General features: G+C 45.3%; 1 protein-coding gene and 1 long non-coding RNA gene across 3 annotated transcripts; one reads left to right on the top strand and one right to left on the bottom strand.

Moving 5' to 3' along the window:
• The first annotated feature begins 320 nt into the window (after window positions 1–320).
• Window positions 321–1,803, top strand: LOC111852139 (uncharacterized). Its single transcript, XR_002840166.2, has 3 exons — window positions 321–440; window positions 785–839; window positions 1,210–1,803. It is a non-coding gene; the product is annotated as an uncharacterized lncRNA (long non-coding RNA).
• A 7,722-nt stretch (window positions 1,804–9,525) lies between these two features.
• LOC111852103 (broad substrate specificity ATP-binding cassette transporter ABCG2-like) lies at window positions 9,526–23,600 on the bottom strand. Of its 2 annotated transcripts, none has more exons than XM_023827636.2 (16): window positions 23,179–23,600; window positions 22,036–22,251; window positions 19,133–19,192; window positions 18,791–18,905; window positions 16,595–16,747; window positions 16,322–16,479; window positions 15,923–16,074; window positions 15,735–15,836; window positions 15,341–15,591; window positions 14,826–14,908; window positions 14,521–14,610; window positions 14,156–14,280; window positions 12,060–12,214; window positions 11,829–11,918; window positions 11,627–11,733; window positions 9,526–10,253 (listed from the first exon to the last, which is right to left on the bottom strand). In XM_023827636.2, exons 2-16 carry the CDS (start codon window positions 22,245–22,247, stop codon window positions 10,106–10,108), a joined length of 2,001 nt encoding a protein of 666 aa, XP_023683404.2. In that variant the 5' UTR covers window positions 22,248–22,251; window positions 23,179–23,600; the 3' UTR covers window positions 9,526–10,105. The 2 variants fall into 2 exon arrangements, with proteins under 2 accessions (XP_023683404.2, XP_023683405.2); XM_023827637.2 differs by lacking the exon at window positions 23,179–23,600 and adding an exon at window positions 22,589–22,812.
• Between the last annotated feature and the right edge of the window lie 319 nt (window positions 23,601–23,919).

The raw sequence follows: 23,919 nt of genomic DNA, 5'->3' as shown, positions 1-23,919 counted from the left end.
CTCAGGTTGTACAAAGGGTAATTATGTACCCAACAAAATAACCATCACAGCGCCTCGGTGTCATGATCGGCGAGTGACGAGCAGGTGAGAGAGGCGAGAGCAGCCAGGTTGAACTGAAGACCGGGGTTTTATTAAAGACAATCGACAGGACAGGTACACTCACGCAGTATCGACAATGACAGATCTGACGACGGAACTTAGACGTGGACTAAATACATCTGACAAGCTGGCATTAACAAGAAACAGGTGAGAACAATCAGGTATTAACACGAGGTAAGACGGGGGCGTGGCACACACGAGGATTGGACGGAGCAGGACGTGACACTCGGTATGAGTTCTATTCTGATGCAACTGTGCATGTCCCTCCTGTGCCGCGTGGGTCACACCCCCCTTCAGATCTACCTTAGGTCAGCCTGCACACGGAGCTTCACCGCGGGACGGTGAGAAGCAGCCCTTCCTTTCTCTCCTTTTTTCATCACCACCTTCCCAGGCTGAAACAGCCACCTGTAGCTCACAGGTTTTTTCTGGAGCTCTGTGTCTGAGCCAGAGAGTACAGTGACAGTCTCAGGCAACCATAACATGAACAGCAGGTCACATACTCCGTTCTCTACATTATACAGCACCATCATACCAGACACAAAACAGAAATCTCCGGAATGCAGCAGTTTGTTTAGCTGGAATGTCACATCATCTCACTAATGGTATTATCCAGGTAAACTAAACCATTTAAAACTTTTTAAGACCACTATGAGTGCAATTTAAGATCAATTTCACCTCCACACAGGCAGAAAAGTAAGAAGGATATGAAGGGAAATCAGAGTCCCGGAATGACTTGCAACGTAAGTTAATTTATTCACATTCACTATGGACGTTCAGCCGTTTCTTTTGTTGATGAGAGGAGACACCAGGTCTTAGTGCTTCCATGCTGGTTTCGTTTAGTAGTTTTGTTACAGCATGTTCAGTATAATTTTTTTGCAAGACAAATTCATGCAATTTTACAAAAGTAACACTGACTTCATAATTGAATAATTTTTTTAGACTTGTTAAAATCTTTAGACATTTTATGGCCTAAAATTCAGATTATTGGATTTTAGACTTTGCAGAATTTCTGTAAAATACACAGCAGTCTAGAGAGATTCCCATCATATCTGATAGAAAACATGGTTGTGACTTTCTAATGAAGGTATTTACGTGTCTTTGTTTTGTCAGTTGACCTTAAAATAAAAAAAGGAATTTTCAATATGGCATCATTCATAAATGACGACAGCGCCTCTCCTGTGCCTGAGTGATGCAGGCATGTCCTAGCGCACTCCAGGGGGCGCTGGAGCAGAATCGCCGGGATGCCCAGCTTCCAAGCTCACATACAGGGCATTGGGATGACCACCAGGGGGCAGTGTGTGACATGAGGCACACCTGGGGAAACCGAGGCCTTCGCACACTCCTGCCTTAAAGCTCTGCTGAGAACCACAGAAGGTCTTTCAAGAAGCTTTGGATCTGAGGTGATGCTTTGGGCCCAGCTCACGGTGTGTATGGCAGCCTTCTGCACTGAATGAGCCTCCCATTTCATCATTTTAAGCAGTTTTGGCAATGTGGGGTCATCTGTAATATTCTTCTGAATTTCTAGGTCAACTCTTGACTGAACCTTTGATGTAAAAAAGATAGAACAATACCAGTTCCAAAAACAAAACTGTAAATTCAATTAAATGTTTTTTTTTATTATTATTATTTCTGACAAATATGCTGTGGGGATAAATATGTGAAAATACAATCTGATGGAGGGACAATAATGAGAGTAATACATTGTGTTATACCGCCCCCTGCAGGATGATCTCTTAAGAGCCATCTTGTGATTTTTGCTTGTTCTATTAAGCCAATGCAATGGTATTACCTAACACTAAAGCCATCATTTGCGAAAAACTCACGCTGTAACAAACCAGAGCACAGCAGCCCCTGATCTGGGTCCATCTTGAGACATTTCAGCTGGAGTGAGAAAACACAGGTGGACTGAATCGGGCCCCAGAGGGAATTCTGTGCATTCAGCCAGGGTGACACAACCAAAGAATCCGCTCAACTGGCTTTGAGTTCTGTTCCAGAACAGCCTTTAAACTCAAGCAGTTTCCATACAACTCAAGGAAAGAGCACGATAGAACCTTTGGGGAATTCTGATTGCACGGCAGAATGCTTGGGGAATCTCTTTGCCAGTTCTGGCTCCAGTACAACTAGGAGTTAAGCACTAGCAAAAAGCAGATTCTGATAAAACAGTTCTTGATGCTTGGGGAGCAGGTTACCTATAAACCAACAGACAAGCAGACATTTCATTTACTCTGTTGTGTAAGGCGCTATATAAAAATAAATTGAACTGAATTGAATTACTATTTTACATATTTGATAATGCTACCATATGTATGATCAGCTTGACTAAGAAGAAGATGGGCTGACCAAAGCATATCATGATGCGGGGAGCTGGTTGACGTCAGAGACCTTGGAGAAGAGACACTTTCCTGAGCAGACAGCCGCACGTCTACGGGCCTGAAACACCAGCGACACCCACTACAGCAGAACATTCATGTCTCAGCAACACCATTTACTGCTCACCAACATCTGCTCATGTTCTCCAGTTTGATGTTACGATGGATTTTATGTGTTTCGCAGGTGAACACCAAAACTCACACATCAAGCGCCATTAAATGCCACTTCAACTGGATTTTATTAGACTAAAACCTTGAAAAATATCAGAGTGAAGGATAAAAACATTCTTGCGTAATGTGACATAAAACAAGAGCAGCTGAATGATTAAAATTTTAACATCCATGTATTTAGTATTATTTTACTATTTTTCTCATAGGTTTAAAGTTTTTTTCACATGCCATGGATGATTTTAATGAGAATTAAGTGGGTTTAAACTGGGTTTTACAAATAAACATAGCCTAGCCGTGTCTGCCATTTTCAGACATGCCTGTAGCTAGAGTTGGATGTCTCGAGACCGGTTTTACACTGTCTTAGTCTTGTCACAGTCTCGACGGTCTATGGTCTTGGTCTTGTCTTGGTCTCGGATCCCTCGGTCTTGTCTTGGTTTCGCTGTCTTGGTCTTGCTGTTTCAGATCGACATAGTGATCGGGAGATTTGGAGCGAAAAGTATCCATGACACACAACATAACGTTCGATAATGCAACATTATTATTATTTCGGCTTTCACGCCCTTCAAATGCAACCAATCCATGCATTTTGCTGTGATTCAGACATTGGCGCTCATCCAATCAAAATACACCTTATATGCGCAAAATAAGTGTAGTGCTAGTTAAACGTTAGTTAAATGTGTAATCACATGCCACTGCAGACAGCAAGATGTCAGAATCTTTTAAGCACTTGTCCTTATTCTTATTAACGCACAATTTGATGTGCAGTTTGTATTGGTATATAGTATTTGTAGTTTGCATTTGATTCATGTGACGTGTGCGCATGTCTTTATATTGTTTGATTACAGTATTTTACTTAAAATGGTGGTGTTTGACTAAATAAAAGTGACCATTGACTTTTAAATAATATCTGCATATCACATTGTGTTGACTTGACAGGCCTAATCCATTTCAGGGAAGTTGATATCATACAGTGTCATTTGGCTAGTACTACTACAATGGGACATGATGCAATTTCAAGTTTATAATTGTGTATCTTCAATTTGATGTTACAATTTCATCTACAAATTAAGTATAATTGAAATCAGTTACATATTTCCCATCCTTTAGACAGTTGTTGGAGGTGTTAGCTATTTTGTCAGATGACTTTGGGACCAGTCAGTACCCATCATGTCAGTCCTCAACAGCACACAAAAGTTAAGGGAGTCTTTTTTTTCTGTTTCGGTCTTGGTCTTGGTCTTGACTCGGTCTGTCTTGGTCTTAGTCTTGGTCTTGTCTCGGTCTCGATACCCTCTGGTCTTGGTGGTGTCTTGGTCTTGGTTTAGGCGGTCTTGACTACAAGTCTACCTGTAGCACAGAACCACCATCGACTACATGCATTTGATTTGTTGTTCAGGTAGGTATTGGTAGAAATCATCGACATGAAAAATGTTAAAACATTTTTAAGTAAAAGAGATGCTTTTGCTTAATACCCATGGTAAGATTCTGTGGCTCCCATTCAGCATTCACAGTGAGGCATGCAGTACGATAAAATGACAGACTGACAGGTAAATTACGGCTCTCGCGTGTCTTAGCCATTGTGTAACTACCCGCCGTGTGTGTTCCTTGCCGTCCTCAGTGTAACTTCCCTGTGTTTGTTGTGTGGTCCTTTTCGCCACAGCGCCCCACAAAGTGGCTCCCCATCTGGGACGGCGTCGGCGACCGGGGAAGGCGAGAGCTTCCGGAGGTTCTGAGCCGTGAGGAGCAGCACGACCCCAGCTGCAAGCCTGCCCAAAGGAGGAAGCAAGCAGAGGCTGCTCTCCTCAGTCGGGGGTAGGTGTGCCGTACGCTGGGGGCCCAGCTGGCTCAGGAGCAACGCAAGCCGGACGAGCAGCGGCGGCCGAGTCAGCGGGAAAGGCGAGAGATGGAGCAGCTGCCTGAGCAGGAGCAGGACTGACAGCTGCGTCTGCCTGAGGTAGCGGAGGAGGGGCTGCAATGCCGGCGGCCGCCAGCACTCGAGGACCCGGGAGCTAACACCCCCCATTGTAGATGCACCTGCGGCTGCCACCACACCTTTGAGACTTGTTCCAAGGCTGAGGTAGGGACTGTTGGTGGTGGTCATTGGGACGGCTGACCATAGGGGGGGCAGTGTAGCGCTGGCAGCATCTGCATGTTCTGGCATGCCTAGCACGCACATGTATATACCCCCTTTGTATTTGCTAGTGTAGAAAAAAATTCTATGGTACGATGCACAAAAACGGTTTGACTAAGCTTTGTTACGCAAACTTAGAAAATCCTGCCTCTGACTATTGAAATTGCTTAGTTCTGGAAGTCCTGGCTTGTACAGAGGTACTGTCTATATCTGCGGCTGTACACACAGCGGCCAGTGTCTGTAGCCACTGGCTCTCCTCAGCATCCGCTTTGCCTGCTGGATGTCCATCACTCACAGGAAAATATGCTGTGAGCTCATGCGTTTATTGGGAGAGTAAAACATGCCAACAAGCAGGAATTAATAAAACTCACAATCCATAAAGCCTAACCTGCTAAACATCCATCCATCCATCCATCCATCGTTTGCCTCTTAACCGGGATGGAGTTGCAGGGGGAGCAGTTTAAGCTACACTGCACATGTCCCCCACAGCTCCCCCTGCTGGTGGTGGGCAAACCCACTTTACCCCTTTAGGCCATGCCTGGACCAGCCCAAGGGTGGAGACCTGGCCACCAGACGCTCGCCTTTGAGCGAGACCGTGACGCAAAACTAAAGAGATGTTTATTTACTGTTCACATGGGGTACATCATGATTTACTATGTGCTTATTTCCTAATTTTCTAGCATGTCCAGGTGTTTATTAGCGAGCTGAATACTGGCGAAGGCACAAAGTAAAGGACCACAAGGGGTCAAAAGTAAATGAGAGAAACCAAGGACTAACTACAAAAACATCTAAAAGGGCAACACAGGGAACAGCACGAGGAAACCCAAAGAGAGCATCAACACAACACATTCTGACACAAACTAACACAACAACCAAATCAGGGAAATTAACTAAAGTAAGAACTTAAATACACAAACTGGACTGAGCTAATGAGGACACAGGAGAGAAGCATTACTTATCAACCAATCAAAGCAGAACACAGTACAAGCAACAGGTGATACTAATGAACAGGGAGAGATCACTGAACTAGGAAGGTTAAACTAGAAAATACTAATCAAACACTGGAAATACAAGATTGATGCAAAATACAAGTATAAAAAACCAAATCCTAACACAGGGAGGGTGGACCATGAATGGGAGAACTGTCATAAAGCACTAAGAAAACCAAAACCCAGAACTACAAACACTAGGGAACAAAAGTCAAACAAAATACAGAACAAGCAACATTGGAATGTGCCAGCTTCAAACCCATGACCCCTGACTTTGTAGACGGAGCCACATGCTCAGCCCGCTACACCATGTGGCGGTCTAGGGAACGGGGGAGACACATTAGGGAAGATTAGGAACTAAGACAGAGCGGGAGAAAGATGGAATGGCCAGCAGTGCCTGCTGGGCTGCTCTCTGCCCAAAAACACATAAGCATAAGCTCAAAGCAAACCCCAAAGTCAGTATCTTTTGGGGTCACGTTCACCTAACCCTATTTTTCCCCACTGGATATGTAAGCTCCCCGTCCTCAGCAGGAATGCCCAGTGTTGAGGGGGGGGAGACCCAGAAGTCGCCCCTGACTGCGTGCGTGTGGCACAGTTGGATCTTTCTGGATTGCACCTTTGTTCCAGCCCCTGACTGAGGTGGGGGGGGGGGTTCCTCTAGTGAGAAGGACCATGCCCCCTAGGGATTGTGCTGCTGCCCGCGTCACGTCCAAACATGGCTACTCTGCTGATGTCCACAAAGTATGGAACCATCACGAAGCCAGTGGAAGTAACCTCAGAGCGCCGGGGGAATGCACCGCCTGCAGAGGTGTGGCCCCGTGGGTCACCAATCTCAGGCTCAGCCATGGTGGGGGTCTGTCCCCTGGATGCTGACATGTTCTGAGCTACAGAAAATATCATACAAGCTGCTTCTACCGGCTGCCCATCGATCTCTGCAGGTGGTTGGCCAGCCAGCCATGGGCTGGAGGTGTCAGACCACTTGTGCAATTCTGATGGAACAATAAACAGGAACATAAGTCATGTCAAGACCTTTCACACCAACTGCAGCGTTGCTCCTCGAGCGGCTCAGCCGAGGTCGGGATCACGTGGCTGCACTTCCTGATTCGTTCAGACTGGCGTCGGATTTCGCTACAGGAATGAGGCAGCAAAAACAAGAAAAGCTGAGTCTGAGGTGACTCCCGTAATGCCTGTGGCAGGCGGCACGTGGAACAGCAGCAGACATGACTGAGCACATGCTTATCCTCCTCCTCAGTTATGTCTTTTATTTATTTAGCAGGCACATGTATCCAAAGCAAAGCAGGTTTTTAAGAATGCAGGGTCTGACAGTTCCTCCCCGGGAGCAATTGGCGGTTAAGGGCTTTGCTCATGTGACTCTGCTGACCATGGGATTAGAACCAGCAACCTTCTAATAATGCGTTCAGCATCCTAACCCACTGAGCCACATAAAAAAAGAATAAAAGCAGTGAATGGGTAATTCTTTAATTAGCTGCTATATTATGTATCCAAACATTATGAGTTACATTGCCTGTTGTATGTATTTTAACAGATACAGTTGGGAATGAGCATAGCTGTAAAATCTGGCACCTTCGGTTTCTATGATTATCTTCACAGAAACCTGAATGTGTTACACATTTTCTTGGTTGCTTTGGACAGTTGTTCTAAACAGTCTTGAGGTTCTTTCAGCTGCTTGTGCATTTCTCAAAACAGTTTGTATACTGCAGCACAATAGTTTGGATAACCAGGAACCTGAAGAAATTCATTCAAAACCTTTCATTCACTTTGTTTCAAAATGCAGTGTTGGTGTCACAGCCATTCAGCCAATGCCACCATAATGTGAAACCTCTGAATCATTACCTAGAAACGTACCAGTCAAAATGCTAAGTCATGCTGTCGACATGAAAATGTACTATGGAACTATCTTAATGTGTCAATTATTGCTCAATTTACTTCACTATCACTTCTCTATAGTCAGTTGAATTTTCTTGTGCAGCAAACCATATGTACTTATGTCCTAGAAACCATTACAAGGTTCTACATTGTTGGTATTTTCTGCAAGACAGGAATACTGTAACATTTGTAAGGTGGTTTTTATGGTTTGTGATTGTTTGGCTTAAAAGCTTGAACACACATAAATGAAATTCAGGATTCACCTGACAAGCAGTTTCTAATTTTATCATACAATAAAACCTCTATTTTTAGGCTATTTTCCTTATACTTCACCACTGAAGGAACCTTTATGACAACTGAAGTTTTTTTAATTGCTTTGGCACATTTCAGGAAACATACGTAACATTTCAAGACTATAGGAGCATTTCTCAAAACAGTTTATGCATATAGCACAACACGATGGTTTAGCTGCAAAAGCCTGTAACTCACCCAAAACAATTAACTCATGTCTCAAAAGTAAATAATTCCACCATTGAATTAGTCAGTGCCACCAAAATGAAAAGAACAATCAGCACAATTCAAACTAACATCTCTCTCTCGGATGTGTTAGAGACCCGAGCCCCTGACCGCCTCTCTCTCTCTCGGATGTGTTAGAGACCCGAGCCCCTGACCGCCTCTCTCTCTCGGATGTGTTAGAGACCCGAGCCCCTGACCGCCTCTCTCTCTCTCGGATGTGTTAGAGACCCGAGCCCCTGACCGCCTCTCTCTCTCTCGGATGTGTTAGAGACCCGAGCCCCTGACCGCCTCTCTCTCTCTCGGATGTGTTAGAGACCCGAGCCCCTGACCGCCTCTCTCTCTCTCGGATGTGTTAGAGACCCGAGCCCCTGACCGCCTCTCTCTCTCTCTCGGATGTGTTAGAGACCCGAGCCCCTGACCGCCTCTCTCTCTCGGATGTGTTAGAGACCCGAGCCCCTGACCGCCTCTCTCTCTCTCTCGGATGTGTTAGAGACCCGAGCCCCTGACCGCCTCTCTCTCTCTCTCGGATGTGTTAGAGACCCGAGCCCCTGACCGCCTCTCTCTCTCTCGGATGTGTTAGAGACCCGAGCCCCTGACCGCCTCTCTCTCTCTCTCGGATGTGTTAGAGACCCGAGCCCCTGACCGCCTCTCTCTCTCGGATGTGTTAGAGACCCGAGCCCCTGACCGCCTCTCTCTCTCTCTCGGATGTGTTAGAGACCCGAGCCCCTGACCGCCTCTCTCTCTCTCTCGGATGTGTTAGAGACCCGAGCCCCTGACCGCCTCTCTCTCTCTCGGATGTGTTAGAGACCCGAGCCCTTGATTGCTTTTCGCTTACATGCAGGCCAGATGCCACTGCCCAGCTGTTGAAGAATGCTGAGAAGCTCCTGCTGTGGTGGAGACCATTTTTGCAGTGCAGAGGGAGTTGAAGAAAGGCAACCAGGGAGACAAGGAGGAGGAAAGGGCCTCTGACCCTGCAATGAATCCTTGTTTTTTTTCCCCTTTGAATTGTGATTAAAGGACTCTGACATTTTTGCAATAAGGTAATCTTAGGCAATGTGTCTGGCAGTAAACCGGGGACCTGGGCTTTGGGGAGGGTAGGGAATATGTGTGAATGTGTGAAGCATAAAGAGGGCTGCATCAACCACAGACAGGGCTGCGTGAGTCCTGCATTAACGCATCTGCTTTCCTCCCCAGATGTCAGTCACCATGTGGGTGTGTGCAGGGTGTCTGTTCCTATGGGGACATGCTGTACATGCCCCCCCCCCCGCTGGTTTCCTTCTGAATGATGCCATCTCACTGTATGGCTTTTATCATGCGCCACCCCAGAGAACCTCCTTCAGAATGAAATTCACCACTGCGATTGTACGTCCACCAGAACCCAGTACATTTATTTAATATATAAAATATATCAGTCAACGTACACAAAGTGGATCACTCAGAATTCTCTTCCAAGACAAACTTCTTTTTCTAATTAATTACACCTCATTTGTCATTCATGGTTTTCTTGATTTGGAGCGTGGAACTTTGTTATGTAAATAAACCTGCCAAACCAAAGGGCTAAGAAACTTACTGATGACATATGTGTGATTGATCATCATAAATAATACATATATACAGTAGAAGAGAGACAAAAGGATTTGAGGAGATGACATCACTTCCTGTTTCCCAAGCCCTCAGCTCCTCCCCTCCTCATTTTGTGCTTTGGGGCTCTCATGCACTGTGCTCTTCCTTGCACTGCCCAGTTTGGCCCCGTTTAGTGACTTTGTCCAGTGCACTTCAACCCGGTGCAAGGGGAAACCCAGCCTGCAGACTGTCCTTAAACAAGCAGCACTTGGGACAATCATGTCCTGGAGAATTTCTGACCCTGAATCTTCTGAAATGATTGATTACTATTGAGCTGTATTATGGAAGTGATGAGATAAGTGTTTGATAACTTGACTCCTGGTTTATGTGAACTTTCTGATGAAGCGCAGTTTCAGGTATGCAATTGTGAGGAAGATGATGGTCATTATTAAGAGGGCGACGTGGTTCTGCCAGAGTCCCCATGTTGAGTAGTCAATGCCCTGCTCTTTCAGAAAGTCTTCCCCAGTACACCTGAAGAGAAATAGTTAACATTCACAAAGGATTCTCTGTCAACCCTGGATTTAACTGATCAAAAGTAATTTTTCTGCAGAGTTTTCTACAGACATACATTTGCAGCTGCTGGTTCACCTGGTTAATTTCTTTTTCAGTGACAATTTCCTATGTGACTCTCTTTAGTGCATATGCAATATCGGCCAGTAGGAGGTGCTACAGGTCCCTTGGCTTGTATACTGACAGGGAACTCGGGTACAGTGGTGCCTGTGGTTCACGAACGCTGTGGTTCACGAACGCTGTGGTTCACGACCAAAAAATTTGTGCATTGGTTTGTGTAGAAAATTTGGTCGACGAACAGATTCCTCAACCAGATTCCTTTTTTTATACTAGTGCAGCACCGGCGGGGCGCATGTCCCAGCATGCCCCAGCATATCCCAGCATGCCCCAGCATATCCCAGCATGCCCTGCGTGCAATTGTAAATAGAAGGACCACAACAGGCAACCAACAAGCACCGAACCCAAATACACAGACGGGAAACACAAGGTTGTCAGACGCCGAACTGTAAGATGCACACACAGTGAGAGATTTACACACGCTAAATACGCGTTAGGATTGGACTGGGTACACACAAGACATGGGCAAACACACGTGCGACAATAGAGAAACGCAACCATTAACACTGACAATAACAACAACAACTAAGGAGGGATATGATTCAGGTCTATAAGATTCTAACGGGTCTGGATGCTGTTCAGCCAAATGACTATTTCAATATAAGTCTAAATACTAGAACTCATGGCCATAAGTGGAAATTAGCGGGAGAACATTTTAAAACAAATTTGAGGAAGCACTTCTTTACACAGCATGTAGTTAGAGTATGGAATAGTCTTCCTGCTAGTGTAGCGGAAGCTAAAACCCTGGGTTCCTTTAAATCAGAGCTAGATAAGATTTTAACAACTCTGAGCTATTAGTTAAGTTCTCCCCAAACGAGCTTGATGGGCCGAATGGCCTCCTCTCGTTTGTAAATTTCTTATGTTAACAATACAAGGGTTAAGGACTGTTAATAAAGAGCATGATTTCCTGGGCAAGCAAGTCTCCATGTCTCTCTCTCTGCTATGCCTCGGTCCGCCCGTGGCCACACTATATTGTGATTTTCTTTAAAGTTTTTACTATAAAAACCAGAAAATTAACAAAATTATTGTTTGGTAGGCGTGTGAACGAATTAATCGAATCTCAATGCTTTCTTATGGGAAAAATTGCCTTGGTTCGCGGACAAATTGGTTCACGACCACTTTCCTGGAACGGATTTCGTGAACCACAGGCGCCACTGTAATATGAACTATGTCAGAGTGACTGAGTAATGTGTGAGAGTAGGTATGGAGGTACTTACGTTAAGCCAGGTGTGATGATGGTGCAGTTCATGTCTGGCATTTCAGTAGGAGGCGGAGGTAAATGCTCACAAAAATTTAGGCCTCTAAATTCATTTATTTGCAGGGCCTATTGTATTAAAAAAAGAATACGTTATATTAATAGATATTAAACTAAAACATGGAGGTCTCATATATTTTTTTCTAGGTAAATCCAGAGCTTACTGTCAAGCCGTAGCGAGTGATGCTGAAGTACTTAAACCAGGCCAGCCAGTCCATGATGCTGGGCAGGTTCACCAGTAGCCCTGAGAAGATCTGAAGCACGGGACACACATGTGGCTTTTATCGTCAATTTGTGAAGGTTAAATTTGTTCTTTTGGCATTTCAGATTAAGAGGGGAGCAGACGGGGCCAGGGGAGACATGCAAGTGTCTGGTGAGCGTGAGATGTCACTCACCATCATGAACACAAAACTGATGGTCATAAAGATGTTGGCTATGGCCACCACACTCTGGTCAGCGGAGATAGCGAAGGTCATGGCTGTGGCTGTGTAGGCCAACAGCGCCACCGTCAGCATGAACATGAAAAACGCTGAGACGGTAGCCTTCAGACCTGTAGAAGACAGGGAACAAGATGACCGCGGTAGAGTCACTGTCAATGTGGCCTCAACATCTGCTCAAGAAAGTGGAGAGTAGACAGGGCACATTTAAAAAGATCTCATAGAGACACATGGTATTTTCTCACCGAGAAAAATACACTAAAATCATCAGTGATCCTCACAGAATAACAAAAACTGAGCTGTAGCTGTAAAGCCAAGCTACTGACAAGAAATGAAAGTCTTACCGATCATAAAGTAACTAATGCAGCTGAAGAAAAATAAGCAACGTGGCCGAAGACTATCTTACCGATCATAAAGTAAGAGACACATCCGAAGATGATCTTACTAATCATAAAGTAAGCAACGCGGCCGAAGATGATCTTACTGATTGTAAAGTAAGCAACGCGGTTGGAGACAATGTTAGCGATCACAAAGTAAGCAACACAGCCAAAGGCAGTCATACCGATCGTAAAGTAAGCAACACAGCCAAAGGCAGTCTTACCGATCGTAAAGTAAGCAACACAGCCAAAGGCAGTCTTACCGATCGTAAAGTAAGCAACACAGCCAAAGGCAGTCTTACCGATCGTAAAGTAAGCAACACAGCCAAAGGCAGTCTTACGGATCGTAAAGTAAGCAACACAGCCAAAGGCAGTCTTACCTATCGTAAAGTAAGCAACACAGCCAAAGGTTCTTACAATCTTAGTGATTGTAAAGTAAGCAATGCGGCCAAAGATGAATGTTACCGATCATAAAGTAACTGATGCAGCTGAAGACGGTCTTACCGATCATAAATTAAGTGACACAGCTGAAGACGGTCTTACCGATCATAAAGTAAGCGACACAGCTGAAGACGGTCTTACCGATCATAAAGTAACTGATGCAGCTGAAGACTCGTCTTACCGATCATAAAGTAAGTGATACAGCTGAGGACAATCTTACCGATCATAAAGTAAGTGATACAGCTGAGGACAATCTTACCGATCATAAAGTAAGTGATACAGCTGAAGACGGTCTTACCGATCATAAAGTAACTGATGCAGCTGAAGATGGTCTTACCGATCATAAAGCAAGTGATACAGCTGAGGACAATCTTACCGATCATAAAGTAAGTGATACAGCTGAGGACAATCTTACCGATCATAAAGTAACTGATGCAGCTGAAGACGGTCTTACCGATCATAAAGTAAGTGATACAGCTGAGGACAATCTTACCGATCATAAAGTAAGTGATACAGCTGAGGACAATCTTACCGATCATAAAGTAAGTGATACAGCTGAGGACAATCTTACCGATCATAAAGTAAGTGATACAGCTGAGGACAATCTTACCGATCATAAAGTAAGTGGTACAGCTGAAGACGGTCTTACCGATCATAAAGTAAGTGATACAGCTGAGGACAATCTTACCGATCATAAAGTAAGTGATACAGCTGAAGACGGTCTTACCGATCATAAAGTAAGCGACACAGCTGAAGACGGTCTTACCGATCATAAAGTAAGCGATACAGCTGAAGACGGTCTTACCGATCATAAAGTAAGTGATACAGCTGAGGACAATCTTACCGATCATAAAGTAAGTGATACAGCTGAGGACAATCTTACCGATCATAAAGTAAGTGATACAGCTGAAGACGGTCTTACCGATCATAAAGTAACTTTTGCAGCTGAAGATGGTCTTACCGATCATAAAGCAAGTGATACAGCTGAGGACAATCTTACCGATCATAAAGTAAGTGATACAGCTGAGGACAATCTTACCGATCATAAAGTAAGTGATACAGCTGAAGACGGTCTTACCGATCATAAAGTAAGTGATACAGCTGAAGACGGTCTTACCGATCATAAAGTAAGTGATACAGCTGAAGACGGTCTTACCGATCATAAAGTAAGTGATACAGCTGAAGACGGTCTTACCGATCATAAAGTAAGCACCACACAGTTGAAGACGGTCTTACCGATCATAAAGTATGCAACACAGCTGAAGATGATGGCCGGAATGGTCCGCAGGGTTAGGATGTCCGACAGGATCTTGGACAGAAAGTACACGGAGACCCTGTAATACCCACTGATGGACTCATGCCTAGACACAGGGGCAGGATCAGCATTAGATCTTCATAGAGTCAGATATGCTTGATAATATTTACCAGCAGACATTCAAGTGTATTGAACTCTTTAATTACACCCAGAAACATATGTGCAAAAATATGTGAAAAAAGTAGAAACATCTGCACTCTAGGTGTGATGGGTTAGCGTGATACAATCAGTCTTTGGTAGATTTTCTATTGCTTTCTGATACAGCCAGTTGGTCACAGGTACGCACACAAACAGTTTCCGCTCCGTGATGAAGAGTTCGGCAGCGGACAGCGAGCTGAAGCACTGGTTTGTGGTGATGAAGAAGAGAGTGCCCATCCTGCACCAGAGAGAACATCTCAACATCAGGAGGAACATTCAAATGCACGGTCATTCACCACAGAACCCTACAAAGAGTGAGCTTCACTGGCATGAGCTATACTGCTCTTTATTGACCACACATAAAATGTTCTATGAGGGCTGTGCTAACACAATGAACACACGCAACCTCAGTCTCATCAATCATGTTCAAAACTGACAAAGTCAAGCTTTTACCTGTTTTGAATTCCGCTCGGATCGTCTTTTACCCCAAAGAATATGGCTCCAATGACGAGTGCTAGAAATAGCGTGACGCTGATCTGATGGAGGAAAACTGTCCTCAGAAACAGACACAGCAGAACCAAGAAAAAGCTCTATGATGCCTTAAAGAATCAAAGTCTTAAAAATGACTTAAATGATATGCATAATCACAGCAAAGTTTAACTGAATTTTCAAGAACCAAAAGCTTTCAAATTCAATTACATTTTTCAATTACAGCCTTTTATACTCCATTTCAGAAATATAAAATGCTTTGTATGTGATTGTGCATATGATGTATTTGGAAAAGTACCCTCTTGCCAAGCATAAACTGTTTAGCTTTCTGTGCTTGCTTTTTCGGGAAACAGGTTTCAGGAAATACATCACCAAACAGCAGCAGATAAGGATGTCTGTTAAAACATATGGAATGACAGACACCTGCGCTGTTACTACACCCAACATTGAAGACAAACAGGAAGGTGGAGAATGTGCACCTGAGCAACAGAGGTCTGAGGATTCAGCATAAGGTTCCGGAAGGTTCTCTTTAGTACCCATCTGAATTGGTGCCAGAAGGAGGTGCTGTAAGTGATGGTGCGGGATTTGGGGCTGATGCTGTGGTCTCTGCCCTTGGAGATCTTCTCCAGCTCTGCCTGGGTCTCCCTGTACTGTGTGCTCTTCTTGTACTCCATCACCAGACACTCTTCTGTGTTCTGTCTCTGGCTGCTCTCTTCTTCAAAGTCCACGTCTGGAGAGGGGAGGGGGCGGGAAAGTGAACTGAATACAGAGTGACTTCTGTCACACGTGAACGTCGTATGCACTGAATCTCAAGCAGGTCCGGTGGCCATCGCATGGCTGTTGAATGTCACAAGCGGAACCTGAAAGCCGCACCTCCAGAATCGGCCATTTTGGCCAAAGCTGCAGCCGTCGAATCACCGTTGATAACGTCCAGGAAGAAGTCTGCTGGGTTGTTGTGAGGCTCACAGGTGTATCCTGGAAGACCAAGCAAGCACAGCTTCACGAAAAGCAAGCCCTGCCCCTTTGCTCCCTGACCCCCATGGGAGCGGCGCTGGCCTCACCAATGGCAGAGAAGTAGTCGAGAGCCTCCTGGGCCGGGCCGTGGTAAACCTGCCTGCCGCTCACCAGCAGAGTGAGGCTGTCGAACAGCCGGTAGATGGAATAGCGAGGCTGGTGTATGGACATGATGATGGTCCTCCCTTGGCGGGACATCCTGAGGGGGCCAACGTGGCACAATTGGGGATCAGAGGCACCAACTGGCTCGGTGTCTGGACCAACTTCCTAAGTTTCAATGGATCCCAAATATTAATGCGGCCATGTGACAGTTCAGGCCTCTGAAAAGTGAGGTGTGAAAAGGGTGCATGTTTCATGTCGGGTCTGTCAGACATGTAGGGGAAGGTGTTTGTGTTCCCTGCATTAAGGGAGGAAGGTCTCGGCGAGGATGAGTATGTCCGCAGTACCTCTTCAGCAGTAGGAGGACGGAGTTGGCGGTGCTGGCATCCAGGCCCGTGGTGGGCTCGTCCAGGAAGAGCACCGAAGGGTCGATGATGAGCTCCATCCCAATGTTGGTCCGCTTTCGCTCGCCACCGGAGATCCCACGGATCAGCTGGGTCCCAACCTGCAGAAATGACAGCAACCGCATCATGTGTCTGCGCTTAGCAAAGGAACCTTGTGGATTGTGGGGGAGCAGAACCAGCACGGCACAGGGCATGTCGGGGGAGATTCTGCTGTACCCTGGAGTTGGCGACTTTGCCGAGGCCCAGGAGCTGGATGAGCTGCTCCACCTTCTCCTCCTTCTCCTTCTCGGTTATGGAGGTGGGCAGCCTCAGGGCGGCCGAGAAGCGGAAGTTCTCCCTCACCGTGAGGGTTCCCATGACAACGTCATCCTGGGGAAGGGAGACAGGGCATGGTGCACATGGGATCAACGTGCGGATAAGGAACCGAAAGTGTGGTCGCGCTCACACATCGTTCAGCAAAAAACATGTGTGCAAACTCTGCAGCATGGGAGGCCTGCTCCCTCTCTGAAGCATGACTTTTCAAAATTACAGTACCAGTCAGACGTCTGGACACACCTACTGAAAATCGATAAACGATAAGGGCCCTTAGCACATCCAGAGTATGTACGTACTGTATTACCTTGTGAATATGCAAAGAGATGGAGTGCAGTGACAGATAACCTGGCCCCCACAATCCCCCCACCTAAAGCCTACACAGCAGGTTTGGGATGAGCTGGATCGAAGAGTTAGGTCAACGTAGCCAACTTGTGCTCAGAACTCCTTCAGGACTGTTGGAGAAGCATTCCAGGTGGCTACATGTGGGAGCAGGCTGTGAGAATACCAAGAGTCTGCAATGCTGTCATCAAAGCAAAAAGGGGCTATTTTGAAGAGTCTAAAATTTGAGAAAATTTTGAGGTGAACACTTCTCTTGGTTGTTGATTTTGATTTGATTTTTGATTGATTTGGTTCCCTTTATTGCTGTTGCAATTCACCATGTCACTAGTCACAAGTACCAGCGAAAAGGAGGCCATCAACCCGACCATACATACACAAACATTACAGGGGGGCAGACAGGTCAGGAAGACAGGGGACTGTAGGAAAACTCAGAGAAACAGATTACGTTAGGAGAGTGGAGGTGAATAAAAAAACCAGCCCCCAGACTGTACTCCAGTAGGAAGTACAATATAGGAACAGAAAAAAACACCTCAGCAATAAGCACATAGTCACTACAGCTCACAACACTAAAGTCGAGACTTGCAACAGGGGAGGGGAATGGGGAGGTGGAGGTCGTCCAGCATAGACAAACAGCCGTCCGTTCCTGCAGCAAATCCGCGCTGTACAAGGACCCGTTCGTTCACGCTGGGGGGTATGAAGCGGCGAAGGCGTGGGATGGGGGTAGGGTGTCCTTGTGGTTGGGGGAGAGGAATGCAAGAGAGTCTCACTGCCTTGTTCTTCAGGGGGAGTTGTTGAGCTCAGCAGAGGCCTTGGCCAAGGCCCGTGCTGATTTGGGGGAAGCCAAAAGAAGATAGAATAGGGTTGTTTGGGTTTTTGGGCGAGAAGCTGTAATTTCGCAGCTCCTCTAATGTCCACGCTGGTCTCCGCCGTCTAAAATCCTGTGCAAAGCCTTGAGCTCCTCCGTGATGTTATCCAGTCTTCGGTCCATAGTCACGGTGATGTAATCAAATCTGCGGTCATTTGACACTGTGATGTTATCCAGTTTGCGATCTATAGCCATAGTCTGAGCGCCAACAGCTCTGCCAAGACCATCAATCAATTTGGCCAGCCTAGTGGGGCTTTGAGCGGCTGTCACCGTTTTCTTCAATTTCCGATAAACCAGGGCGATGCCTAATCCAATCAGCATAAGACCCGTTATCAAGGTTCCGAATAGGTAGATATCTTCGATGTCCTCCACGGAAAGAGCTGCCAGACACACGACCCTCCACTTCTCCCATCCGTCCATCGTGTAGCCAGCTGCGTACGTTCCTGCAGGACAGTCAGGTTCCCCCGAACCTGCGCTCCTCTGCGAGAAGATGGTGTCAATTGCATTGAGAGATCAGTTGATCAAATCCATAATTTCCTTAGTTTTGAAGAGCAGGGCTGAGAGGGTCGCTCGAGTATAGACAGTAAGACAGTAGACTAGACGAGACGAGAGAAGCAAAGCAGGGAAGATAAGGGGAGGGAGAGGGAGAGAAGTGCGTCCGCCTCCGCTGAGAGTGCAAGAGAAAGCACTCTTGCAATACTTGATATGCATTACATCGTGGTCTGGAGGACTTTTGCTGTAAGGTGAATAATGTAGCTAAAATAGAGACAAATGCAGTAAAAGCAGGTGTGTCTAGACTCTTGACTGGTATTGTACATGCAGTAGAGCAGGCATACAGTGCCCAGAAGTGAACATGGCTCTCTCTCTGGCTGATGATGGGACTTAATCCATACCTGAACCACATAGCCTGAGAGACACTTGAAGTTAGGGGGCTGTGGGGCTCCGTCGATCAGAACCTCCCCAGAGAGGCCAGAGGGGTCCTTTCTGGCCGCGAGGACATCCAGGAACCTTCCAGAAGAGAGCAATGAGACAGAATGGATCAGGACAACAGAAAGCACACAGTCAACCGAACTAAGTGGATAAGAGTGGAGGACAGAAGAGCTATGGAGAGGACTGACTAAACAGTGAAACAATCACCAGCAGTTTCCTTTAAGGCTAATACTGAATCCACTGCACTAGAGCTGATCTCTGACAGTTTGTGTAAAAGAGCAACAATGGAAAAAAAAAACACTTACGATGACTTCCCACTTCCTGTTGCACCCAGAATAGCATTCAGACCGGGCTTCATAACTCCACTGCGAGACACACAGATCAGAAGGCATTATTACTAACAGCATTACTCACATTGAAAGCTCATTTAAGAGACGCTCAGGTCAATAACATAACACAAGCACATGTGTGCAGGTGAGGAATGCTGATTTATTACTGAAAAACACCAGTCCAGGGAGATAAGAACAGCAAGTTACACAAAGGTAGAGGAAGGACAGTCTTTCAGCAGAGCAAAGTATACGCCGCACTCCTCAGCACAGACAGGGAAGCCTTATCCTAAAGGTTTAGGATAAGTGTTTTATACAGTATTTTATGACAGGTTGTCATGTGGAACAGGCTGCCTAAAATGCTACGTTACACAGCTTAATTAGCATGTTCACGGACATATCCTAGGACTCTGACTGACGCTTTCGTAAGACACTAAAATGGCGCTGAAACACATTACACCCTCCGGTGTATTTTTTGGGGGTCAGACAGAATCTCCCATAAGCTCCCTCTCTTTCTCGATCTTTATATAATACTAATATCATTATTAACCAGCTTAATTCAGATAATAGGATTGTCCAGAGAGGTTTAATCTGAGCTGTGAATCTCTGTAAAATGTTTGTCAGTCATTAACAAGCTTAACTGGGCCTGTGGTGGGGGAGGGGGGGGGGCACAGCACTTTCATGGCCATGGAGATGCACACAGTGATTGATAATCACGTGATCACGGTGTGTTGCGTTGTAAAAGCTGTCTTTCACAACCCCCCCACCCCCCCTTGCTCCCGAGGGCTTCATTTGCTTTCCAAAACCCACCCGAGATATTTAAAGAGGTGACAGGTCACCTGGGCTTGTTTACTGACAGAAATTGCCACAGAAATCACCAGCACATGTCAGATATCACCATACACAACACAGAAATCACCAGCACATGACAGAAATCACCGTGGACATCACAGAAATCACCACAGAAATCACCAGCACATGTCAGATATCACCACACACAACACAGAAATCACCAGCACATGACAGAAATCACTGTGGACATCACAGAAATCACTACAGAAAGCACCAGCACAGGATAGAAATCACCAACACAGAACAGAAATCACCAACGCAGAACAGAAATCACCACAGACATCAAAGAAATCACCAGCACATGACAGAAATCACAATGGACATCACAGAAAACACTACAGAAAGCACCAGCACAGGATAGAAATCACCAACACATAACAGAAATCACCACAGACATCAAAGAAAACACCAAAAAAATCACCAGCACATGTCAGATATCACCATGGATATCACAGAAATCACCAGCACATGTCAGATATTAGTGCTGGGTATTGATTCAAATTTCAAGAATCGATTCGATTCCGATTCTCAAGATTTAGAATGGATTATCACGATTCGATCCAATCTGTTCCGATCCGATATCGATTTGGGTCAGTATTTTTAAAACAGTTTTTTTTTTTATCTGTTACCTTAATCACATGACTGTGTAGTTGTGCAACATATTAATACTAGTATTATATTGACATTCATCGACAAATTAAAGAAATATTGATAGTTAAAGATGGCTGTAAGGACCAATCCCCCTCCCAGAATGTTGATACAATTGCTTTCACAAATATGCTGTTGGGCAGAATTACCGAACAGATCCAGGACAACCAACAGAGGACACCAAAGGTGTCTATACCTTCATCAATGGTTGGTCGTATTTCCAGAATACTTCACCTCCATTTGGCATGCCTTACAAATCGCTTTGCTTTTGTCAAGCTCATCTGTCTGTTTGTCCGTTCTGAACCCGAAATGCTGCCAGACCGCAGCTTTTAAAGTTACCAGCGTTTTCAAAGCATCGCTAGTGTCCGACGCCATGTTGTTAATACAGTTTTCCCCGGTGAACTTTAACATCACCTACTGTCGCGTCATTGAATTCACGATACGCGTGATTAAAGATATTAACCCTTTAACACCTAAGCCTCAAAATGCCCGTCTGGACTTTTTTCCCCTTATTTTAGCTGTAAAAAGGGAAGAAAATGTTAAAGGGTAAAATCGATCTTTGGATGTACGAATCGATCTTTAGAAATTATGATGACGATTAAGAATCAGAGAATCGATTTTATCGACACAGCACTATCAGATATCACCACAGACATCACAGAAATCACCATGGACATCACACCTTATCAAATCAAGGTGTTTCTCCCTAAGTCACAGATTGGCATCTACAGTCATCTGAAGACATGCAGTTCTCCATCTGTGATCTTTTGCACGTCCTGCTCCTGGACAGTTTGTTTTAACAGTTTGAATAGGGAGAAAAGCTCGACTCCCTGGGTATTTTCTTTTTTGTAGATCAAACAATAAAGAAATAGCCAGGATCAGATGTTAAGATACTGGTCAGCATGGTTTTCCTGGAGCGGCGACTTCCATTGTTGCTCCAGAGGCTTTCATCTCAGACAATAGGGGGTTCGGCCAACACCAAGTGGTCAGTGCAAAGGGCATCGACTCATCAGAGTACACATGCCCAAATGACGAGAGAGGCCGCCCACTGAGGGCAGAACCCTGAAGGATTCTCCAAGAGTACAGCAAGGAGCCTCAAAAAGGTTAAGAATGTTCTAACAGCTGGACTTTTGGTCAGTAAAGCTCAGCTTACTAGAAATATTACATGTCTCTCTGTAACCTACTTTGGTGGATCTATTTAAGTTGATTTTGTCAGAGAACTCAGGCAGAAGTCACGGCATACAGTGCAAGAACTTCAGTGCCCAACACTGCCAGCACCTTCCTAGCGACGGCGCTCCTCTCAAAGCACTCAGACCAGTGGAGATGCGGAGATGATTCCATGGTGGCCTCAGCTACACGCCACCGTTAGCACGAGGACTTACTTCAGCTCGATGAGAATCTCCTTGGTGTGAATCTTCCTCCGACACAGAGGTCCAGTGCTGACATCCACCTTGTAATGAATGTTGTGGAAGCTCACCACAGCTCCATGTGGAGAGTGGCGCCTTTTCTCAGGACTTCCAGAGATTCGGGAGTCTCCGTTGGAGCTGGGCTCCTCAACCATTGCGATGTTTACATCGTTGGCCCGATCTGCCATCACTCTGGAATAATAAGAACCAGGTATCAAGAGAAAAGCTTCAACAGATAATGTTAATTTTTTAACATATAAATAAATAGTTACGTCCCCCAGGAGTACTTTGACGGGCAGACCGGGTAACTGTACATTTGCATGCGAAATATGAATCTGTTAAATTGTTTTATCTAATTTGGGCTGGTAAGTTACCGCTCCTGCACTAAAAAGCAAAACAACCCATCAGCAGTGCTATATTGGAGAGTATTGCTGACCAAGTTACACCGGGTACCCAGGGCGTTCAGTACACGTACAGCATGTCACAACCAAGAAGACCGCAACAACATGAATTTTTACTGCAGACTTACATATAAAAATGTTATTTGTAAAAGCAAGAAAGTTTTATAAGCCATACTCTGAAATAATTCTAAATAGTGTATATATACACAGGCTGAACCAATGCAGCTGTCCGAAACCCGCTCTATGTCAAAGCCGTTACTGAAACTGCCGAAATAATTTGAAGATTCTTAGATAGAATCGACAAAGAAATAAGCATTTAATTAAACATTAATGTAAAATTCACATTGTGACTGTGTTAACGTTTCTCCTGATCTCAAACGCAGAAAACACGTTCAGAGAATAATTTGTTTTAAAGCTTCGCAGAAAGCCATAAAGCACGTGCGGAAATTTACTTTTACTGCAGTATAAATACGTGGAATATGTTAGTGCTTCACTACTCCTGTAAACCACTTTTACATTAAAACTTTCACAGCAGCCTATACGCTTAAAACGTATAAAATCCGGCACATACATTATTCGTTATAAACTGCACATTAGTAGTTTAAAACGGCAGTATGGCAGTGATTAGTAAGATCTGCTTTTTATTATGGCCACAGTGTATGGAGCGCCCGGCGTCGCCATGCGGACTAACTCCAGGTGCCGTTACTCGGAGAATTACCTTCTGTGGGAAGTTCGGGTCCGGGTCCGGGTTAATCTCGGCTTGGGCTTCTGCTCCTGGTTGCGGGGACTTTGCGCATAGCTTTTATAGGAGGTGGCGGCGTTTTACTGCCGGTCATTGTATAACCGGAGGTGGGGGGGTAGGAGGCCGGGGCGCTTGCGGCACATGGACGACACGCATAGCGAGCGGCACGGAAAGGAGTGGCGTGTTAGATAAGGTCCCCCGATGGACTGCAGTGACAGGCGGCGTTTATGAGACATTCATCTAGCTGTGTATCTGCTTCACAGGTTCCGCATGTACGCATTATGATCGCTTCTTCCTGAGTGTCCCACACGAAAAGCTGTAATACTGAATAAATAGCTTTTCGGGATAAGCGAGCTACCCATAACTGCCGTATACTGCTTACGATTATAAAATAATAATTAGCTTTCCTGTTCTTCCATAAGCCCCAGTCACCTGACCACCTGTGTCGACATCTATCCAGCCGAACTTTATACATGTTTTACAATCGGATTTACGGTGTGCACTCTGTATTGACACTCTCTGTTTCCCATGGTCTTCCTTAACGGAGTAAAATAAGCGAATCACATTATCTTACCGGGCTTCATATGATCCCAAGTTCAAATTTTAATCATTGCTGTTTTTGAAAAAATACACTATGTGGACAAAGGTATTGGGACACACCTTTTAATCACTGAATTCATACCTTTCATTCAGACCCACTGCCATAGGTGTATAAAA

Source organism: Paramormyrops kingsleyae, chromosome 12 (genome assembly GCF_048594095.1).
Source record: "Paramormyrops kingsleyae isolate MSU_618 chromosome 12, PKINGS_0.4, whole genome shotgun sequence".
In the NCBI taxonomy this organism is placed as follows: domain Eukaryota; kingdom Metazoa; phylum Chordata; class Actinopteri; order Osteoglossiformes; family Mormyridae; genus Paramormyrops; species Paramormyrops kingsleyae.
The sequence above is the reverse complement of the archived record's forward strand: the minus strand, read 5'-3'. Positions and strand labels throughout refer to the sequence as shown.